The sequence below is a fragment of the Sorex araneus genome, chromosome 6, assembly GCF_027595985.1.
Source record: "Sorex araneus isolate mSorAra2 chromosome 6, mSorAra2.pri, whole genome shotgun sequence".
NCBI classification, from domain to species: domain Eukaryota; kingdom Metazoa; phylum Chordata; class Mammalia; order Eulipotyphla; family Soricidae; genus Sorex; species Sorex araneus.
Genome location: NC_073307.1, coordinates 104077600 through 104101407, shown reverse-complemented (window position 1 = coordinate 104101407; position 23808 = coordinate 104077600). Strand labels below are relative to the sequence as shown.

At 37.4% G+C, this 23808-nt stretch overlaps 2 protein-coding genes across 2 annotated transcripts; one reads left to right on the top strand and one right to left on the bottom strand.

Moving 5' to 3' along the window:
- The first annotated feature begins 6263 nt into the window (after positions 1-6263).
- On the top strand, positions 6264-7220 carry LOC101553553 (olfactory receptor 51S1). Its single transcript, XM_012934942.2, has one exon. It carries the CDS (start codon positions 6297-6299, stop codon positions 7218-7220), a length of 924 nt encoding a protein of 307 aa, XP_012790396.2. The 5' UTR covers positions 6264-6296.
- Positions 7221-15175: 7955 nt separating this feature from the next.
- On the bottom strand, positions 15176-16156 carry LOC101552404 (olfactory receptor 51F2-like). The gene has a single exon (XM_004618230.2). It carries the CDS (start codon positions 16124-16126, stop codon positions 15176-15178), a length of 951 nt encoding a protein of 316 aa, XP_004618287.2. The 5' UTR covers positions 16127-16156.
- Between the last annotated feature and the right edge of the window lie 7652 nt (positions 16157-23808).

Genomic DNA, 23808 nt, shown 5'->3' with positions numbered 1-23808 from the left:
GCATGTCATAAAGTTTTTATTCTCTTTTCTCTTAATCAGAAGTTCCCATATTTATTTGACCTTTTCCTAAAAAGAAGGAGAAAAAAAAAAAAGAAAACAGCTTGTACCTGGAAATCAACCTTCTTCAGTCACTTACACAGAGAGAACCACCCACAGGCAGTTGCCCCCAAGGCTATTACAACCTCTCTGGGGAGTTGATAGTTGCAGCTTTTATGTTTAGGTTCACAACCCATTTTTAGGTTATTGTTTTGTAAATGTTGGGGTGCTGCGGAAAATTTCTTTCTTTACACATGGAGATCTTAGTATTCTTTGTTAAGTAGAATGTCCTCCTTGTTGCTATTCAGTTGACCTTAAAGAAAAGAATGCATTTCTAGAATGTATTTCTAGAAGCCTCACTAGGCCTGTTTGATCTTTGGCAAATAGCACCCTCTTTTGACTAGTGTTATAATAAGTTAAAGCTAGACTGCAATTTACTCAACTTTGTTTTTTCTCTTTTCAAAACAGCTTGTCTTTCTATAACATTTCAATATAAATTGTTGGATAAATCTTTTCAACAAAAAAGGTTTTCTGATGTTGATAGAGATATTGTCAATATTATACATCAGTTTGGTCATAGTCAATATTTGAACAATATTGAGATTACAATCAACAAATATGGAATGTTTCTATTTTTAAAAGCCTCTTTAATTTCTATTAGTATTGCGTTATAGTTTTCTGTGAAAAAATAGTGTTTGTTGAATTTATTCTTAATTTAAATTTTTATTATATAGGACTGGAGTGATAACACAGCAGGTAGATGTTTGCCTTGCAAGCAGCTGACCTGGGTTCATTTCCTCCTTCCCTCTCTGAGAGCCCAGCAAGCTACTGAGAGTATCCCACCCACATGGCAGAGCCTAGCAAGCTACCCATGGTGTATTCGATATGCCAAAAATAGTATCAAGTCTCACAATGGAAACATTACTGGTCCCCACTAGAGCAAATCAATGAACAATGGGAGGACAATGCTACAGTGCAGTGCTACTCCTGATGTCATTCTTGTGTGTCTACATCAAATACAAGTGCCCTTAGACTGTAAACGTAATGTTCTAATGCATTACCCACTACCACCACCAAGGATTCCACTAATCCCAGTGTTCACCAACCAGTGAGAACCTTCCATATAAAATAGAATGAAGCAACTGCAAATGAATTTGCAAATTACAAATTGCAAATGCTATACATTTGTCCTGAGGAAGACAGTAGCCTTATATTTTGGTGAGTTCATTATTTTTGAAATAATAGAACAATTGTCAGACAAAAAAAAATTCTTTTAAAAAAATTCACCTAAATTATCTATTTGGTGATATGTAGTTGTTTATAATATTACCTTAAAGTTATTTGATGTACAATAATTTTAAACTAAGCTTATTAATGATATCCTATAATTCCTCATTTGGATAATTTGTGTCATACCTCTTCTTTTCTTTGGAAGATCTGCTAGGGGTTTTTAAATTGCTCTTTTCAAAGAACATGTCTTGATGTCTTCAATTTTCTCAATTTTAGTTACGAATTTGTTGATTTTTAGTTTCTGTATCTACTTTTTTTTTTTTTTTTTTTGCTTTTTGGGTCACACCCAGCGATGCTCAGGGGTTACTCCTGGTTTTGCACTCAGGAATTACTCCTGGCAGTGCTTGGGGGACCATATGGGATGCCGGGGGTTGAACCCGGGTCGGCCGCGTGCAAGGCAAACGCCCTACCCGCTGTGCTATCGCTCCGGCCCCCTCTGTATCTACTTTTATATACCTATTTTAGTTGTGAGTTTTGGTTGTTTTGTGCTTTCCTACTTTTTAGGTAGGACATTAGATTATTTATGTGAGACTGTGTTTCTTATATAGGGATTCCAAATTATAACTTTCTCTCAAATCACCATTCAAAGTGCATTGGATCATTTTAATTTCACTGTTCATTTTTCTCTCACTTGTTGATAATTTAGAAGTTTTCTAAAGGCTTTCTTGATTTTTGTGGATCTCTATTTTAGTTCCATTAAAAAATAAACATAGAAATGTACTTTATATGATTCAATATTTTAAATGTATTGAGGCTTTTTTTTTTCACTCATTCTGTAGTCTAGCATCCAGGATGCCTTGTGTTCTGTAGTTGCCATTTTGATTCATAAGGTTGCTCAAGATTTCATTTTTTATGTCCATTTATTAAATCAGTTGTCAAAACTTGACTTTAAGTCTACAAATATTATTATTCATTATTTCAATTTGTCAGTTTTATTTCATGGAGTTTAGAGCCATTATATATTCACTTATTTTTAAATTTTTTATTAAAGTGACATTGATTTATAATCATAATAACCATAGAGTAGCATATATAGCACAAGCCTATATAGGCTTTAGATATACAGCACTGTATTTCTGCTTTATTATGTTTGCCACCCAAAAAAGTAGCCCTCCTTGCACTTGACTCCCTTTTTGCAGTGTGTAACTAGTTTAAACACACACACACACACACACACACACACACACACACACACCTTTCTCTTTATCTGGAAACCATTATTTTATTTTCATAAGTTAAAAGTTGGTTTTCATTTTGCTTTGCTTGCTCACTTGCTTTGTTTCTTTATACAAAAAGTTTTTAGTTTATGTTGTTTTGGATTAGTAGCTCCTTAAACTTGAACACATTTTGAAACCTTGTGTTCTGTACAGTACAGTAACAGGGCTCATCATTTGCCTGTGACCAATCAGGTTCCAATTCCTGGAACCCCATATTTACCAGGAACACTTCTTCGAGTGATCTTTGAACATAGAGCCAGGAGTAAATTCTAAGCACTATTAGGTCTGGTTCAAAACCAAAAAATTTTTTTAAATACATAAACATTTTTGTTCCTGTCTCATTTTTATGCCATATCGTTATCCCATTTTATTATAATACACAGTGATGCTTGCTTTAGTGAAGCATTCAGTCCATTAACTTTGAGAATATTCATATGTTTGAAATCCCATTTTGCCACAGTTTCCTATTAAATACTTGACAAGTCAACTTTATTTCAGTCCAAAGAAGATTATAACCCCAGAATAGTAAAGCCTCTGTTTCTTTCTATATGTTTTTCACTAAGATTATCTTTTCTTACTAACTTACAGGCACGATTCAGTGAAGTCAACACAGCTAGAAAAACTTTAGCTTTTTCTGCTTGACATCACTTACAGAACTGAGGCAATGAGGGCGGTGAGGACAGGTTGAAGTCAGAATGCCAATACCTGAGCAGTTAATTTTTAAAGTTTCAGTAGTTTTTATAAATGTGTGCTATTGATGAGTTTTTTTTTTTTTTTTTTTTGCTTTTTGGGTCACACCCAGCGATGCTCAGGGGTTGCTCCTGGCTCTGCACTCAGGAATTACTCCTGGCAGTGCTTGGGGGACCATATGGGATGCCGGGGATCGAACCCAGGTCGGCCGCGTGCAAGGCAAACGCCCTACCCGCTGTGCTATCGCTCTGGCCCCACTATTGATGAGTTTTAAGAGTGCTAAAGTTATATTATTGAGAATCTTTCCAATAATATGTGTATATTACATTTAATATATAGTTGCTTTTAGAAGAGTGAATTCCTTAAACTCCTCTTCAACACAATTAGGAATGAATATTTAAGTTCTATTTACTCCAATTTTTTGTGAAGTAGGATAGCTTTTCAGATTCAGCCACTTCAGAAACTTTTGAAGATGCAGAGCAGGAAGAAAAATAGTCAGGTGAAGATGCTGAGCAGATGGCATAGGACCAATCTGCTCATGGCATCCTGTCGGGAACTATGGTGGCATGAGAGGTGTCCGTAGCCTCTGATACTCATTGTCCCTCAGTGTGTGTGGTTGCAGGGCGAAAGTCCAGCATCACTGAATGACCAGACCTCTTGGACTCACTAAATTCTAACTCCTTTTTCCCCCATAATTATTATTATTTTTGTTGTTGTTGTTGTTATTAATTATTGTGTGGCTAGAGGGATAGCACAGAGGGTAGGACATTTGCCTTGAATGAGGCTGACCCAAGTTTGATTCCTCCATCCCTCTCTCAGAGAGTATCCCACCTGCACGGCAGAGCCTGGCAAGCTACCCGTGGCGTATTTGATGTGCCAATAAACAGTAACAAAAAGTCTTGCAATGGAGATGTTACTGGTGCCCACTCGAGCAAATCGATGAACAATGGGACGACAGTGCTACAGTGCTACAGGATAGCTTTTATTACATGAAACTTATTTATAAATATGTGAGGAAGAGAAAGAAGAATGTATGTGTTTAAGAGAGAATATGGGATTTTCCAGACTGGAAAACCCAAGCAAATAAAGAAACAGAGACAAGCAAGCAAGATACATATTCAAGGGAAAACACAAGCTTGAAGAGCAAGCCTCAAATATTGACTTTTAGGCTACACTTACTGATTTTTTTAAAAAATAAGACATAAGTTTTTTTATATCATTTATTTAAGAAAGTTTAACTTTATATTTTAGGTTATATGCTTTTAGAAGATTACTGTTGATGAGTTTTTCTTTTAATTTTGCTTTCCCCACATCAAAATTTAATGACCATTCTTCTGTTTGGAGTATTTGAGGAAGGACTATGTAACACTGTCGCACTGTCGTCCCTTGTTCATCAATTTGCTCAAGTGGGACACTAGTAATGTCTCCATTGTGAGACTTGTTGTTACTGTTTTTGGCATATTGAATACACCATGGGTAGCATGTGTGTGTGTTGTGTATTATTGTGTTGTCAAGTCTTCTTTCTTTATTTGTGCTTTTTAATTTATTTAATTTATTTTTTTTTTTTGTCACACCTGATGTTGCTTAGGACTTAATCTTGGCTCAGAGATCACTTCAGGTGGGGGCTAGAGGGACCATATGGGGTACCAGGAATGAAACTCTTACAAGGTACAAATCTTATCCACTGTTTTATCTCTCTAGCCTCTTTCATTCTTTTAGAATTCAAAAATTAATTGGATATTATAAGTAAAGTGAGAGTAATCTTGAGCTTTTATTTTGGGAAATTGGTGAGACAATCAATTCAAGGAAAGAAAATATGTTTTTTTCCCTTGTTTTCCTCCCTCCTCCCTCCCTCCCTCCTTCCCTCCCTCCTTTCTTTCTTTCTTTCTTTCTTTCTTTCTTTCTTTCTTTCTTTCTTTCTTTCTTTCTTTCTTTCTTTCTTTCTTTCTTTCTTTCTTTCTTTCTTTCTTTCTTTCTTTTCTCTCTTTCTCTCTCTCTTTCTCTTTCTTTCTTTCTTTCTTTCTTTCTTTCTTTCTTTCTTTCTTTTTTTCTTTCTTTCTTTCTTTCTTTCTTTCTTTCTTTCTTTCTCTCTTTCTCTCTTTCTTTCTTTCTTTCTTTCTTTCTTTCTTTCTTTCTTTCTTTCTTTCTTTCTTTCTTTCTTTCTTTCTTTCTTTCTTTCTTTCTTTCTTTCTTTATTATCCAACTGCAGTCTCCTAACTGAGGAAGCAGAAAGGAATTTTAAGTTACATTTGTTAAGCTCCATTTTGTGACAATTAAATTTGAAGCACACCAGACATCCAACTAGAATTTTTTTAGAACAAGGTAGATATGTTTTAATCTGGAAAATACTTTTATGAGTCATCATATTATTGATTTGATTCATGATATAGATAAAATAACATGAGGATAAAGAGAAGGGCAAAATAATCTCTCAGCACACCAATGTATAAAGTATGTGAGACAGTAAAAATACAAATTAGAAGTACTGAGAGGTAGTATTTTTTAAATAGAGAATAGGATTAGAGTAGCCAAACTCACTAAGAAATAAATCAATTTAACAAAAACGACATCCTCTTGATCAAATAATTCCAGGATAGTTGACAACTTTTCATGAGCATCGTTAAAATGAACAGCATTGTGTCCTATGGCAGCACAGAAGTCAGACTGCCTGTTGGGAGAAGAACCAGTATTTATATCCTCTCCTCAGGTGTTTGATATTAAGTGAGGAGGTTGAGTTAGGAAAATGCAAGCGGAAATGCAAGATCCAAGAACAGAGAAACAATTTGTAGAGCAAACTAGTTTTGAAGCAAGCTATTGAAAAAATTCCAAGAAAGGAGTCACTATGACACAGATATGAAAATGCATGTGAGTATCGGAAGGAAATGCCTATGCGTTTGAGGTCAAGACAAGAGGAGGTAAGGATTTAAGAAAGAATTGCACAACGTGTCATAAGATTAACTAAATCTTTCTAATCAGTTTCCAGGTTCCAGAGTTCAAAGTGGGATTCTGAGCTATGCCAATATTTCCTATCCCAATCCCAGCAACTCCAATAGTAGCACTTCAATGGCCCCTATGTTCCTGCTGGTAGGCATGCCAGGCCTGTCAAGCGTACCCTCCTGGTGGACGATACCCCTCATCACCGTCTACCTTCTTTCTGTCCTGGGCAACAGTACCATCCTGTGGATTATTGCCATGGAGCCCACCCTGCACCGCCCCATGTACTTCTTCCTCTTCCTGCTTAGTGTGTCTGATGTTGGTTTGGCTACAGCCATCATGCCCACTCTGCTGGGGCTTGCCCTGGCTGATGCTCGTGCTGTTCCTGCCTCTGCCTGCCTCCTACAGATGTTCTTCGTCCATGTATTCTCTGTCATGGAGTCCTCCGTCTTGCTTGCCATGGCCTTAGACAGGGCACTTGCCATCTGCCGTCCTCTCCACTACCCGAGAATCCTCACCAATGATGTTGTTGGGAAAATTGGTCTGGCAATTATTTTCCGATGTCTGGGTCTCCACCTGCCCCTGCCGTTCCTCCTGGCCCGCATGTCCTATTGCCGGCCGCAGGTCCTGACCCACTCATACTGCTTACATCCCGATATGACTCGGTTGGCCTGTCCAGGAGCTGGGGGTGCAGTCTATAGCCTCTTTGTAGTCCTGTCAGCCATGGGGTTGGACCCTCTCCTTATTTTCTTTTCCTACGGCCTAATTGGCCGGGTGTTGCAGGGCTTGGGATCCAGTGAGGATCGCTGGAAGGCGGGCCAGACCTGTGCTACTCACCTCTGTGCTGTGCTGCTCTTCTATGTTCCCATGATTCTCCTGGCCCTCATCGACCGCCTCCGGTTGCCAATTCCTCAGTCTACCCATACCCTTCTCTCCTATGTCCATTTCCTGCTTCCTCCATTGATAAACCCTATTCTCTATAGTGTAAAGATGAAAGAGATTAGAGATAAAATACTCAAGAGGTTTCAGCCCAGGAAAGTGGGTTGCGCCTAGTGAGGAGGACATGTCTCCACATTATATAGGCACAAAGCTATCTGATATAAAGGGTTCTATGATTGAATACTTGGTTTGCCATGCTTAAAGTGGTAAATACATAAATACATAGAATGAACGTATCTGCAGGGATTTTTTTCTAAAGCAGAGGCATCGCTCTGGGCCTTTTAGCTAAGGTGAAGTGTAGTATCAAAAAAGAGATGCTATGATCAGGCTAGGAAAAAAAAATGAAGAGAAAATCCCTCCGTTTTTAAAAATGTTTGAAAAATTTGATGACTTCAAAATGTTTTAAAATTCTGAGTACATATGCATATTTGTAAATATGATTTCAAATACAGAAAAATAGTATCAATAACAATGAACTTAAATCATATCATTAGGTATAAGTTTTATCTTTTATTGTGTCCTCATAAATAAAAATTTGTATGTAAATAGTGCATTAAATATTGGGCACAATTCTTTACTTCTGAGTGGTAGTATTATATATACATCCCCACCATCAGCATGAGAATCAGAGTGTGCAGGTTGTATTTACCTTTCCTTTCACTTTAAGCTTGGACACATGAATTCTCTGGTTAATGTGGCCCATAGGACTTTCTTTAGTCAACAGGATGTCGAAAAGAGCAGGAATAAGTGAAATTTTTTATGGGGGATATTTTTTTTCTTATACTATGAGTATTGCTTACCCAAAATCTTACCCCTTGAACCTGGTCCCCAGAATACATGTCGAATTCCTGAGCCAAACTGCAACCTGGTGCCAGAGCCAACTGTCTAGAGACCTCAAGCAAAGTGGCCAAGTCAAAGCAGCTAGATCAAAAGGATTTCTACTATCTGATGACCAATAAGTAGCACTGTAGCACTGTCATCCGTTGTTCATCGATTTGCTCAAGCGGGCACAGAAATGTCTTTGTTGTGAGACTTGTTGTTATTGTTTTTGGCATATCGAATATGCCATGGTAGCTTGCCAGGCTCTGCCATTCAGGCGGGATACTCTCGGTAGCTTGCCGGGCTCTCCAAGAGGGATGGAGGAATTGAACCGGGGTCAGCTGCATGCAAGGCAAATGCCCTACCTGCCTGTGCCATGGCTCCAATAAGTATTACAGTCAATTCTGTAGTTTTAAGCAATTGAGAGTTTAAGGTTCACATGCAATGGAAGTAAATGAACAGTATGATTGCAATTTCATTCTGTAAATAATATTTATGGTTGTTTCCCTTGTATATTTGTTATTATAAACACATATTATATTTGCTTTGTTTATATTCTAAAGAAATTGCTTTGTTTATATTATAAAGATAGAAAAACCTACTATATACTTTTCTGTGTGATGTGTTTCTGGTGGTATAAATCCCTCCAAATAAATATGTATAGATACAATTAATTCAAGTAACTAATATTCCATGCCATGAATAGACTGCAATTAATTATAGCTTAGTAATAAGTACTAGATGGTCTTCTAATAATTAGTAATTAGTACTTTTATGCCATATCAAGTAACACTGTAATAAACACTGATATATATCTCCCCATGTGCACTTATGCTTTTATTTCTGTAAAACTTATCTCCAAATATAGTTGCTAACTTCAAGTGTGGGGGCACAGTAATAGTATAGTTGTAGGGCATTTACTTTGCACACAGCCAAGCAGGATTTGATCTCCTGCATCTATATGGTCCCTTGAGCATCACAGGAGTGATTCCTGAGTGAGTGCAGAGCCAGGCATTACCCCTGAACACTGCCAGATATGCTCCCTCTTAAAAAAAAAAAACCAGAAACAAACCAAAGTGTTGTAGATTAATTTTGATATGTACTGGCAGATACCTTTCCACCAAAAGTCTAGAATTCATACTTCTAGACTGTGCAGGAATATCCTTTTTTCTTGCCTAACCATCAAAATTTACTGTTACTACTACTTCAAATATTGTTAATTTTGATAATAAAAGTTGCCAGTTTAGTTTACAATGAATTTTCCTAATAGCACAAGCTTCGCATCTTTACTTTGGTTTTCACTTTGCATAAACAGCTTTTTCAAGTGGCCTGCATCAAAGTTTCTATTTCACAAGTTTACATTTATATATTAAGTTGTAAACTTGATTCAACATTCATAAAATATTTTCTTTTCTTATTTTATTTAAGTTATCAAAAATTACCAATCCATTATAAAATACTAAGACTAAAAATGGATATTCAAGTCTTGTATATGTTATTCTTCTTTATTTAATGGTCCCCAAGTGGCATTCAGGAGGTCCAGAGTCCCTCCAGATGTTTCTTGGCCAGCAGGTTAATACTCAAGCCAGAGAATATAGTGCTCCTCAGGTCCTACAGTGCTCCAGATTACCTGAGTCACCCCCTGTGTTGCTAGGGAAGACTAAACTCAAGGGACATGTTCAGTCAGGTTCAGGGTGCAATGTGGTACCCGGGATCAGACTGGGGATGGCTGCATGTAAGATATGTCCCTTAACCCTTGTACTGTCAACTTATTTCAATAGAATGAAGGTCAGTGTTTTTAACCAATTAGAATAATATCTGATTCCTAAATCTTTGATAAATATTATAAAATTTTAAAAACTCATTGCAGTCCAGTTTTATTTTTGTTACATTTTATTTTGTGGGGTATTGGGAGATAGAATTCAGGGCCATACACTGTGAAGCATGCAATTTAGCACTACTCTATTAGCTCAGGTGATTTGTTTTATAAATAGTGTGAAACAAGATTTATTGAGCACACTGAGAGCAGTAGCAGGCAAGACTAAAAGAGCAGACTGCCTATGACTCTTTTTTTTTTTTTTTGCCACACTTGGTTGTGCACGGGGCTTACTCCTGGCTCATGAACATCACTCCTTGCAAGGACCTTGCAAGGCAAACACCTTACCCGCTGTACTGTCTCTCTGGCCCCTCCTCAGACTAAAAAATTTTTTTTTTTTAGAGAATCAATTTTATTTATTTATTTATTTATTTATTTATTTATTTATTTATTTATTTATTTAACTGCATCACCGTGAGATACAGTTACGAAGATTTTATGTTTGAGTTTCAGTCATACAAGGACCAAACACCCATCACTCCACCAGTGCACATTCTCCACCACCAATGTCCCCAGTATCCCACCCTCCCCTCCTCCATGGTAGACAATTTTCCCCATACTCTCTCTCTCCTTTGGGGCATTATGATTTGCAATATAGACACTGAGAGGCCATCCCGTTTGGCCCTTTATCTATCTTCAGCACACATTTTCCTTCCCAAATGATCCTTCCAACCACCATTGACTTAGTGATCCCTTCTCTATTCCAGCTGCTTTCTTCCCCAGCTCATGAGGCAGGATACCAACCATGAAGCAATCTTCCTGGCCCTGTCTCTACTGTCCTTGGGTGTCAGTCTCATGTCATTTTATATTTCACAAATAAATGCAGTCATTCTGTGCTCAGACTAAAATTTTTAAATAAATTTACTTAATGAGTCCTTCAGATGTATTTTTAGCATAAACTAATAAAATCATAACAGTTTTCTTTAGGGTATTATTAAATTAAACTTTATGATATTGTTATACCCTTTTTCTCCTGTGGTTATATAGGAATATTTTAAATGTATGCTAATTGAATCAATTAGTGCTAAAACAAAAACTCACAATTATATATATTGGAATATATGCTCAAATGCAGGAATATTTGCATCTATATCATTTATCTTTATCATTTTTCATGCATATATGTACATATATATTATTGATATAATTAGCTGAGGCTGAGAATTTGAAAATGTCACAACCAAAACCCTTGCCACAAAATACTCTTTTGAACTGGTTTAACAGAGAAACAGTCTGACCTTGACATCAGTGATAAAGTTTCAGGAAAGCCTGCTTTTCACAAGTCTCCCCTTTCCTCCTTCCTGGAATAGCCTCAGCCTGCACCCAATGCATCTCCTGCAACATGAACTGGAAGTTGGGTGTCATTCAAACCTGGTTTGACTTTAACTCACTCCTCTCTATGCGACTGGTGTGAGTTATTCCTATGATAATAAATTAGGTCTAATACGGACTACATGAAATCAAGTCAGCACACTGAAATGTTTGAATGTAAGATATTCAGCAAATGGTAGTTATTTAAAGTGTCTGTATTTAAACTGTATAATGACATTCAATCTGCCTAAAGGCCTTTACAGCTGACAGATCCTTTGATTTCCCATATTTTATTTTACAGACAGAAAATTGCATATTGGAGCCTACTGAAACAACTTTTCTTCTTTTTTTTTTTGTTTTTGAGCCACCCCCCTGACTCTGTGCTAAGTGATCAACCCTGGTGGGGCGTCTTGGACCATATTGTGCCAGGGATCCAACCCCGGTGGGTGCATGCAAAGCAAGTTCCCTACCTGTTGTACTATCACTCTGGCCCCTGAAATTACTTTTTAACGGACTTTGTTAATAGTTGCACTGTCATCCTTTTTCTCATCGATTTGCTCGAGCGGGCACCAGTAACATCTCCATTGTGAGACTTGTTGTTACTGTTTTTGGCATATCGAATATGCCACGGGTAGCTTGCCAGGCTCTGCTGTGCGAGTGGGATACTCTCGGTAGCTTGCTAGGCTCTCCAAGAGGGATGGAGGAATAAAACCTGGGCTGGCTGCTTTCAAGGCAAACGCCCTACCCAATGTGCTATGGCTCCAGTCTTCGCTACCTTCAATCGATGACGCAGTGAACACATATTGGCAGTCAGCTGTGCTGGGTTTAGTTTACCTACTATTCACATCGCTCCTCAATTGATGAGGCAGTGAACACATATTGGCAGTCAGCTGTGCTGTTTAACATCACATGACTGGAGTGATGTGAATAGTAGGTAAACTATACCCAGAAGAGATGACTGCCAATATATGTTCATTGCCTCATCAATTGAGGGTAGTGAAGAACTCTTCCACAAGAGGCAACAACATTCCCAGCCTGATTCTCATTCTACCCATTGATCATTCCATTAATCCTGTCCAACCTTTCCTATCCAGTGACTGCTATAACTACGTCTGAACTATAGGGGGCGCTGTTCTCCTTCTACTAGTCACTGCACATCTACTTTTAAATTTTAGGAAAAACAATTTTTTATCCACAGTAGATTTAAGTTTAAGAACATTTACAAATTTTAAAGAAAAGGTAAGAGATGTGCACAAGAATTATATCTGGATGAAATTATTGATCACATGCCCAGGGCACTTGCCTCGCTCGAGGCCCACCACTTGCAATCATCAGCATCCCATATGGTCCCTGAGCATCACCAGGAGTGATTCCTGAGTGCAGACCCAGGTGTAGCCCCTGAGCATCGCAGGGGTGGCACAAAGAAACAAGCAAACAAACAAAAGTGAACGCACACCAGATGCTTAATGTATAATAAAAGTTTCAGGAGAAAATGGTAAGCATGTTTTTATTATTATTATTATTATTAATTGTTTATCTCAACAAAGTGGAGCAAAAAATACATTTAAACTGTAAAGAAAGGGGATGTGTTAATTAAAAAGTCAGTTATTTCTCCCAGGTTCTACTATGTTCATGTAAGAATAAAGGCTTAGTATTGTCATTCCTTTCCACTTTTAAGGAATTTGGAAACCTATAGCTATACATAAAATCATTATTTTGTCATAAAAATATATTTGTAAATGCTATATTAATTTTATATGTTTTATATGGACTTATATATTTTAATTAACTCTCTTTTTGGGGGCGGGTACACCATGCATTGCTCAGGGATCACTCCCTTTAGGGATCAAGGAAACAATATGGGGTTCAGGGATTGAACCTGGGTAAGCCACATACAAGGAAAGCATTCTATCCACTGTACTATCACTCTGATACCAATTATTCCCTTTTAACTCTTACTACCAATAGTTCCACTATTTCACTTTTCTGTTAATAATTCTAATTCTTTTTATCAAATGTTTTCTTTATAAATCTTGGTGTGGTTCTTGTATCTATATGGAGCACTGATTAATGCAATATCCTAATCAATGAGATGTATTTTGTTATCTTATAATCTGCCCATTTTTGATTTTTGTATATTGCTCTTTTGAGCTCTGAAATAGCAGAGGAAGTGGCTGATAGTAAAATAAAATTGGCAGAAGGACTTGTTGATACAATCATACTCTTATAATGTGGAATTATATCAAGGATAACTGGGAACTGTGTCAATGTACCTCTATGATGTTGCTATAAACATTAACATGATACTTGCTGTTAGCAAATGGATTTAACTTAAGGGTCAGATAAATTATTACTACTTGGTTATTTTATCTGGGAGGAAAATGGGAACATCCCTCATTAAGGCAATAAGAAGGGATCTGATATCTTTGAATATTTAGTTGTTGCCATGTTCTGTAGGATGGGCTTTGCTATCTCCATTTAAGTCTAAGTCTTTTGGACTTGTCCAATGTCAATAGTTGCTTTTATGAAACTACACTATGTGATAAAACTGAACTTAAAGGGATCCTCAAACCACACGTAGTATTTAACAACTAGAAAGAAGGCAAATATAACTACTGTAGAAATGTCAAAAGAATAAAGGTAATCAGTGTTATAGAACCTGAATGCTATGTAGCAGTAGGTGAAACTGTTCCTGGCAATAATCTAAGTGAATGATAACTAGGGTTTTACTGATACACATTTTATAAAGAGAATATCTGAAAACCAGAACACTATCAAGCACCCAAATGGAAAATTACGGTCTGCCAGACTATTTAAATAATTACTAATACACACATCCAAATCCATTAATAAACCATAAATCTTGATTCTTCTCGTGAAATAAACAGCAATGTCTTAAAGTAGGTCATAAAAATTAACCAGAGTCCTTCAAAATGTGTCTATATACATATACAGAATTTCTAGACTATTTGAGGTCTACTAAACATAGAATACAAACTCTCACCAATAATGGACAACCAAAGTTATCAATGTGTTATTTTTCACTAAATAAAAAAATTAAAATATGATTAATGAAATTCTGTACATTCTAAAATTTGAAGATTCCACATCTGTATAGAAAGAAATAAGATGTGAATTTAAGCATCCTTGACACCACACTTAGTCTAGTGGACCCAAACACAGAATAGCAGAAAGAGAGATAAAGCATGAATGAGCCAAAAGTATGGATCACTTTTGACTAATGATAATCTTGGGATATTATTGAAGAACAAAAAGAGTCTCCTTCCAGAGATGGTAGTAATGTCATTAGCATGTTGAATGTTGATCTAATAGCAGTTGTAATATCATAAAAATTAAAATATTATTTTGCATTTACACTGATTTTTACTCTACATATAATAAATGGACATATAACTCAAATAATAGAAGAACCAATGTTAAATTACATTATATACATATATACATTTACATTAGTATACACAAAGAATGGCTAGTTTGGAACCATTTGGAAAATTAAATTTTGAGATAAAATTCCAGTTAGTTAAATAACTGTATTTTACAATAAATATTTCTAATAAAACTTACTACTTTAAATCAGAACTTTCATAACAACATGCAGATACTGAACGAATGTTTTATTCATGTCTCATAAAATTTGCAAGTGTCAATAAAGTGTCATATTTTGCTCACTCTCTTGAAAAAATAATAGGTAATATATTGGATATAATGACTAGAAAATTAAGAAAATATCATTCATCTCTGAGCATCATAGTTTGGACTGTTGGAAAAATATTTAGGCACTTGGCAAGAAATTGCCCATTGCATTCACTCATCGAGGTTACAAAGATAGTACAGTCTACCAGAATTCAATTAGTCCTCCAAATTTAGTCCTCCAAATTTTACCATGACTGATCCTTGAGAGAAAACTAAACCTTGAGCACCATGGGTATGGCTCAAAAACAAACAAACAAACAACAAAATAAAACAAATTTTAAAAAGACAAAGTGTCAAAACATTCACTCAGAGATAGCATTAGCTCTTTAAAAAAAACAACAACTAATGATTAGATCTGGTTCTTCTTCTGCATTAAAACCTTAACAATCGCCTTTCGAATCTGTTTAGTCTTCACACTATAGATTATAGGGTTGAGCACAGGAGGAATAAGCAGGAAAACATTGGCCATAATAGTGTGGACAAATGCAGGTGCAGAATGGCCATAGCGATGGACAAGAGACAAGCTGATGAGAGGGATGTAGAAGATAGCAACAGCACTGATGTGAGATATGCAAGTGTTGAAGGCTTTCCGCCGCCCCTCTGAGGAAGCAATGCCAAGGACGGAACGAATAATAAGGACATAGGAGATCAAGATGCAAGGACAGTCAAATCCTGTTGTGGAGAAGAGTGCAATCAGACCCAGAATGCTGTTGATTCTGTTATCTGTGCATGAGAGTTGAATAAGATCGACATGGTAGCAGTAGGAATGTGAAAGAACCAAGGACCTGCAGAAGACCAGCCTCTTGACAAAAAGCACAACTGGTAGCATGACAGCAACATTCCTTATCAACATGGTCAGCCCGATCTGGATGATCCTGGCATTGGTAAGGATGGTGGTGTACCTCAGCGGGTTACAGATCGCCACAAAACGATCAAACGCCATGGCCAACAGAACCCCAGACTCCATAAAAGTGAATCCATGCAGAAAGAACATCTGAGCAATGCAGGAATCGATGTTGATCGCTTTAGCTTCAAACCAGAAGACGCCCAGAGTAGTGGAAAGCGTGCACAGACACAAGCTCAGATCTGTGGCTGAAAGCATAGAGAGGAAATAATACATGGGCTCATGGAGACTCTGCTCACGGAGGACCACAAATAGGATCATGCTGTTTCCAGTGAGGGCAATGCCATATAGGAGGCAGAACGGGATGGAGATCCAGACCTGGGCTGCTCTCAGGCCTGGGATACCCGTCAGGAAGAAGGTCAGAGTCTGAGCATTGGTATTATTGAGGACCAACATAAGGAGGGACTGAGAAGACAGGGAGAATTGAAGAATGGAAGATACAATCAAAAACATAGTATTTATTGCTTACAACACCTGTCTGCTATGTTCACATTCACTTAATTATTATTGTGGATGGTCCAAGACTTTATAATCTGAGTTTTATAGAACTTCATGCTGGTTCAGTGGTTCTTTCTCCCTGCCCTCCACCCCACTTTTTAATTTGGTTTTTGGGCCACATCCAGTTTGCTTGGGGCTTATTCCTGCCTCTGCTCTCAGGGAATAATCCTAATAGGCTCAGAGGACCATATATGGTGGGAGAACCAAACTTGCAGAGGCAAGCTCCCTACCTGCTGTACTATCTCTCTGATCTCAGGTTTCTTTATCTTTTTTTCCTTACTTTTTAAATTTTTTTTTTTTTTTTGCTTTTTGGGTCACACCCAGCAATGCACAGGGGTCACTACTGGCTCTGCACTCAGGAATTACCCCTGGCGGTGCTCAGGGGACCATATGGGATGCTGGGATTCGAACCCGGGTCGGCCGCGTGCAAGGCAAATGCCCTACCCGCTGTGCTATCGCTCCAGCCCCAAGAAGTACAGTTTTATCAACAGATCACAGCTTTGTATGAAAACATAAAAACTCACAAAAGGCAGAATACTTTGGGCACATACAGTGTGCCACATAAAATCAGCTTAATAACTGCAGCCATCTAATCATAGCCCTAACTATATGTGTATATATATATGTGTGTGTATATATATATGTAAAGCTTATTTACTCACCTTCTATGTTACCATCTGGAGAAGCTAACATTTAAGGTGAGTAAATAAGTTCCTTAAATTTTGCAATTGAACAATGGAAGAGTTAAGCTGCATACATGATCCCAATATATTCTTTCAATTAGACTGAGGAATGTTAGCATGAATCTTAAACTAATACAACAAAGTTCTGACAATGTTCAGATGTGTGCCTTCTGAGACACATGATAGAAAGTGTGGCATCTTTAGGAAACAGGGCTCAGTTTCAGATTTAACCCTGTTGGTACAGTGTAAATAACATGTACTTTAAACTTCTGAGGTAAAGTGTTTCAACACTGATATTGTCCATAGAGAAAGGGCTTAGAAAATTAATTGTACAAAAGAGCTGTTCAACCATTGACTCATTTTAGTGACCATCTCATTAATCGATATATATACATATATATAATAAGTCAATTATCTTGGAACTTTTCTTCTTATTTATTGTATGGCACTATTTAAAAAACCTGGGGAAGTATTTTATTTGTTTCCTGAATTTAGGAACATTCAATGGTGAAAAGATATGAATTTTCTCATTTGCACTCTCATATATTAAACCATAATTTATCAACATCACACAAAAGTTTGAATAAATAGAGAAATAGATCCTAACATGTCTTATTAAACATAATATACAAATATATTCAATATAATATTAAAATGGCAGAAACAAGACTTTTCCATTGGTTTATTAAAATGTCATATAAATATATTTTAAATGGCAATTAAAATCTTGTCAATGATTTTAAATTTACAGACCTAAAAATAATAGCTGTATTTTTTAAAAAAAATATTAGTGAGGATAAAGAACTTCATGACAATTAGATCGTCTATCACTAGAAATAAAATATGAAAAAAAAACATTTAATATGTTAGCTAACAAGTCAGGAATAAATTAATTTTAATTATATCTAATTTATTGTAAACCCTGACATTGAGATTAAGAAATCCAAGGCAAATATTCCTCTTACAATTATATGAATAGAACATGACTTTTAAGGGAATGCCATCTCAAATAATACAAAATAAAATCATCAAGTATGTCATACAGAACACTATATCAAGCTTAAACACTTATAGCTGAAAATTGTCTTTTGTATAAAATAGGTACAGCATGCCTTGCATCATTAGGAAGAAGAACAATAAAATTTTGCTGCATCTGCTAAACTGAGATTGTGTGTATGTGGTTTGACTGGTGGTGAGGAGTCTGGACAGGAAAAAAAATCAGTAATACTGTAAAAATTTCTGCTCTGAAGTTTTTCTGATAAAGAAAATGCATTGTTTTGACTGACTAATAGAATAACGTAAACATTGAGGTTACTACATTGATGGAAAGTAGGATCTGACAATTCAATTCTGTACTAAGATTCTCATCTAGGGAGCTTTGACTAACTTTCCCGCTTGCCTTTCTGTTTCTTCTTGCTTTCTGGATTGACTCTCAATATTCCCTCTGCCTTATCTGCTCTTTCATGCTCCAGCATCTTACCTGGCTCCCAAAAGAGGGAGAGATGCCCTTTCCACACTCCTTAAAAAAGTATGAATGTGGTAGGTTCTTGGGTGAGAGCTTCTATAAGGAGACCAGCATGTAACCCAGTCCTGCTGCTGAGACTCTGGGGAACTGCAGAAAATTGAATCAAATGAGCTGTGTGATTCTAGGTACAAAAATTAGAAATTTCCCAGGAGGTTCTCCACACTAGAGGAAAGCTAATAAAAATAAACTGTTTAGACATTTGTTTTATTTTATCATATTTGTAATACTTTCAATAAGCATAAACGTTCTTCCCCCATCCATTATACTTCAGATACTATTTACTGCTCCATAAATTGTAGACCAAAAAGGCCTTTTGCTTCTCTTGACTTATTTCTCTGCTTTAAAATTCATATCATTTCTGCAAGTAAAATACATAAATTGATATTTACTCTCATAGTTATGATAAAATAATACATCTAGTAGGGGTCCTGGTTATTTGACATTCAGTGCAAATAGTTTTCTTTGTTTTTGTTCTTGACTTTGGACTGAACATCTAGTGGTTCTCAGGGCCTAGTCCTGGCTTGTTATTCCCCATGGTAATCAGGGTACATGGAATTCTAAGGTTGATCAGGTCTCCGTTATTCATGGTCCATCCCTTTAAGCCAACCCCCTGCTCAAAAGGGAAATACATTGTGACTGAAGTAAATTAAATAAATATTGTTCAACATATACTCTAAAATATACTGTGTAATGAAGGAAGAGTCTAGAAGTCCTTTTTTTATTTTTTCAAGTAAAAAAATAAAGTATCCATTCACAAAATAACATTGACTCCTTTCCCTTTTAAATCTGATGCAATCACCCATATGTCAAATTTCTGTTTTCACTGATTTTGCCAAAATTTTCTGAGTAAACTATTTTCTCTAGAAATAAATAGGATGGACAAACTTTCTTCATCATCTTACTAATAACTTACTGATATTCTTTCATAGTTGTAATTAAATGATTTAAAAGTATGACCATACTTGTTTGGGGAGCTAGTTCAGGATAGAAGGGAACTAGCCCAGACGGCTTTGAACATGGGATCCTGGACCAGATCTTTCATACCACATAGTCCCCAGAGCATCAGTAGTGTGCCCTCTTCCTCACTGTTTAAAAAATAAATAAATAAGACCCGCTGCTCTTAAAGACTATGATCCCAGGTGAATCCAGACCCAGCAAAACCTCTTTCGGCATGGGCAACTCCTCGCAGAATGTCTCCAGCCTGAGAACTAAGCCTTGGCCCCGTGCCCGCCCAGGAGGGGAAAGGTATTTCTCTCTCTCTCGCCTTTTTCTCTCCGGGGATGAAGGGCGCGGTGTCCGCCATATTAAGACGACCACAGATTGGGTTTTCAAGCCTGCAATTATCTAATATCTGGAAGAAATCTCCCTGGACTTCTTGTTAAAGTACAGAAATTCAAAACCATGCGGCCTCTACTGCGGCCGCTCGACCTTATTTGTCTTCACAGTAGGTCTGAATCTAGTGGGGTACTCCTAACAATAGAGAGGTTTGTGTTGAAATATTGAATGTAACCAAAGTAAACAGAATGTAAAATGAAACTTATCAGTTACAAGGTAGGGGGTGGAGGGGCGGGATGGGAGGTGTACTGTGTGGGTTTTTTTTTTTTTTTGGTGGTGGTATATGGGCACTGGTGAAGGGATGGTTGTTTCAGCATTGTATAACTGAGACCTAAGCCTGAAAGCATTGTAATCTTCCACACGGTGATTTAATAAAATAAAATTTAAAAAAATAAATAAATAAATAAATAAATAAAAATATCTTCAGCTAGTATGAAAACAATATTACTATTCCATATTTATTCAGTATGTATGGTATGCAGCTTGAGTTCTGAGAGTCTGATATTGCATCTCTGAAACCATATTTGGTTGAAGTCTTTACTACATCCTACACTTCTCATTCTTGTTTGTTTGATGGGGCACACCTGGTGATGCTCAGGGCTTACTTGTGGATCTGCACTTAGGGATCACTCCTGACAGGCTCAAGGGTTCAAATGGGGTGCCTGGGATCCAACCTAGATTCTTCGTGTGCAAGGTAAGTGTCTTTATCCTTTGTGCTATCTCTTTGTTAATTCTTAACAATTTTTTGTGTTTCTTAAGGAATCCTAGTGTTCCAGAGTAATATCTATCCAATCTTGGCTATTTGTTCAATTTTATAATACACAGTCTTATTTTGTTAAAGAACCTATTTGTTTTGTTTAGTGAAACACTATATATAAATGATCCTTTCTGGGCCAGAGCCATAGTACAGTATATAGGGCACCTGCCCTGCGTGTCACTGATCCTGAGTTGGATTCCTGGCACCACATGTGGCCCTCACCAGGAGGTATCCCTGAGTGCAGAACATAAGCACTGCTAGATGTGTCCCTCTCTCCAAAAAAAAAAAAGATCATTTCTAATTGTCAAACCATTTTGTCTTTTATATCGTATTTTTCATTGCTAGTTTGGTTATATACAGAATGTTTATGTCTTCAACAATTTAATCTGATCATTTTTCAGATTTAGTTTATAAGGGGAAGCAAAATATATCACTTCAAAATAGATGAGGAGTGTTTGAGCTAAGAGCTAAGTGATTCTTTTTTGTTTATTTGTTTTTGATTTGGAGTGACACACCAGATGTTGCTGAGGGGTTATTCCTGGCTCTGTACCTACAGGAATTACTCCTGGTGGTTTGTTGGGGACCATATGAGATGCTGAGGATCAAACAGGGTCAGCTGTGTGCAAGGCAAGCACCTTACACACTCTACTATCTCTTGAGTCCTGACACTGGATATTCTTAGAGTTTTATTTTGTTTTTCTTCTTTCTTAGTTGCTTAGAAGAAGTTGAATAAAAGTTCTATAATTAGAAAGTTAGCCAGAATCATAGATATGCTTAATTACAGAAAGATATCCATATTATACATCAAGCATTTGTTTACTAAACATTTGCAAATATTCAGAATTCTGTAAAGTAAAAATGAATGAATGGCATAACTTCATGGCCCCCTATTCTAGTTCTCTGCTCCACCCAAGCCTTCTCTGGGAGAGAGCGGCTGACACATAATTGATTTGTGTATGCAGAGACCTTGCAAAGGGATCAAAAATAAAATAAGAGGCAGATTCAAAAACTAAAAACAAGTAAACTTAAAGAGGAGAGGGCTGTTGAGAATGAAAATAATGTTGCCTTTTCCTGCCCTCCCCTCCCACCTCCCACAAAAACTATTATAAAGAAAATGATGCTCAGACTAATCAGTTTTATTTGTTGAGATTTTCAGAGAGAAAAGAGTAGGCTGCATTGTTTCTTTTAAAAACAGACTTTTTTGTTGTGTTTCAATTGCTTCTTGTGAGTATGAGGAAAGATGGTTCTCTAGCACGAGTCTGTTATCTTACTGACTGGGATAAATATCTGTGTCCACCCCACACTTTGTCTTTTGATTCATCGGCCTCATAAATGACAAAGGAACTAAATCTGGTTATAACACACATCCCAGAATAATGTGTTGTCCAGTTATTAACCACAAGAAAATAAATCTCTCTGTCTCTTGAATGAGAGCCTTCTCACATCAGATGAAGTTTTTTAAGGTCGACTCATTTACGTGAATAAATCTGCAAAATTCTTTTCTCTTTCCTTTAAAAAAGAAAAAAACATTCTTGGGGCTGGAGCAATAGCACAGCAGGTAAGGTGTTTGCCTTGCACGAGGCAGACCCAGGTTTGATTCCCAGCATTCCATATGGTCCCCTGAGCACTTCCAGGAGTAATTCCTGAGTGCATGAGCCAGGAGTAACCCCTGTGCATCGCTGGGTGTAACCCAAAAAGCTAAAAAAGAAAAAATGCATTCTTTTTGCTTTTCTCTCTTATTTGATAATAAACTATTTTGGCCTGAGACAAGACTTAGTTACCAAGCTTTGCTTTGTTAACAATTGTTTGCTTATAATAATTTATTTTTTTGCTACTGTATTTTTTCTTTCTATAAGAAAACTTAATTATGAATTTATTTGTTAAGAACAGTGCTTTAACATTTTTTATTTTTTTTTTAAATTTTATTGAATCACCAAGTGGAGGGTTACATAGTTCTCAAGATCATGTCAGTTATATAATACTCAAACACCCTTCCCTTCACCAGTGCCCATCTTCCATCACCAACCCCCCCAGTATATCTGCCGCCCCCTCCCACCTCCCCAGTCCCCACCCTTGTACGTGATAAGTTTCACTTCGTTTACACTTATCTCGATTACATTCCATGTTTCAACACACAACTCACTACCGTTGCTGGGGTTTCCCCCCAAAAAGAAAAAGACAGTCCTATTGCCAAGGAGGCATTTGATAGTTCTCCATTGCTAAGAACATAGAGATATTAAGTCCCGCTGTTTGTTACATAACTTTTCTTTTTCCCCCTTGCCCCGCGCCACCGAGTTCACGCCTGTTTAGTAATCGCCACGCTGTCTGACAAAGGGAAAAAAAACCGAAGAGGATGGTTATTTCCCGTCATCAGCCGGCGTGGGGCTCTGGCCTAGTTGATAGTCTAGTAGAGTGTCTGCAAGCAGTTTCTGGAACCAAAAATCTTGCGCTGGTATCGGCTCTGGCTCGAGATTCCACCAGCGTCCCGCTGTTCCATGTACATAACTTTCCCCCTTATATCCCATTCCCACGCCACCAGGTCTGTTTGCTTAATGGACATCACACTATGTTTGACACCACGCCTCGTTTCTTCCCGAGATAGAAGGATATTTCTTCTTAGCCGGCTTGGGGATATAGCTTAGTTCAGTCTAGAGAGATGGCTACCACTTTGATTGCCTTCAATATTTCAACAAAAGACTTACTATTCTTGTTAGGATCTCCCACAAAAGTCCGACCCATTAAGAAGGAACCATTACATATTGCTGATACTAAGATGACATTAGGTTTTGGGTTTCTGTATAAAGTCCAGGGAAAATTCTGCCTGAAATTCTATCACTACAATCTTTTACCCTTTTATGGTGCTCATAAGATGGGAAAACCTAGAGAAATACCGGGCCCCCCGCACTGGCGGAAGTGGGAAAGCTCCCTTGTCCTCCTCAGTCATACTGGGGCTGCGGGCGCGGCGAAGTGGGGAAGCCCACGTGGCTGCACTCTCTTTAAGTGTCCGATGTGGGCGGAGACCGGTACTTCCCCGCCCTCAATCTCCCGCCAGCCGCGCCGCGCATTTGGGTGCGTCTCTCCATTTTGTGCTCAGAGAAGTGGGGTGGAGGCCATGCTGTGCTCAGGAGAAGTTGAAGGAGAGAGTGCTTTAACATTTTTTCAATTATTTATTTATTTATTGAATCATAGTGAGAACAGTTACAAAGCTTTCCAGTTTGTCTCGGTCATACAATGATCAAACGCCCATCCCTTCACCAGTGCACGTTTTCCACCACCAAGA

What these genes read in the sequence shown, in the direction of transcription:
- LOC101553553 (XM_012934942.2), top strand. Translation starts at nt 6,297, where the DNA reads ATGGCCCCTATGTTCCTGCTGGTAGGCATGCCAGGCCTGTCAAGCGTA.
- LOC101552404 (XM_004618230.2), bottom strand. Translation starts at nt 16,126, where the DNA reads ATGTTGGTCCTCAATAATACCAATGCTCAGACTCTGACCTTCTTCCTG.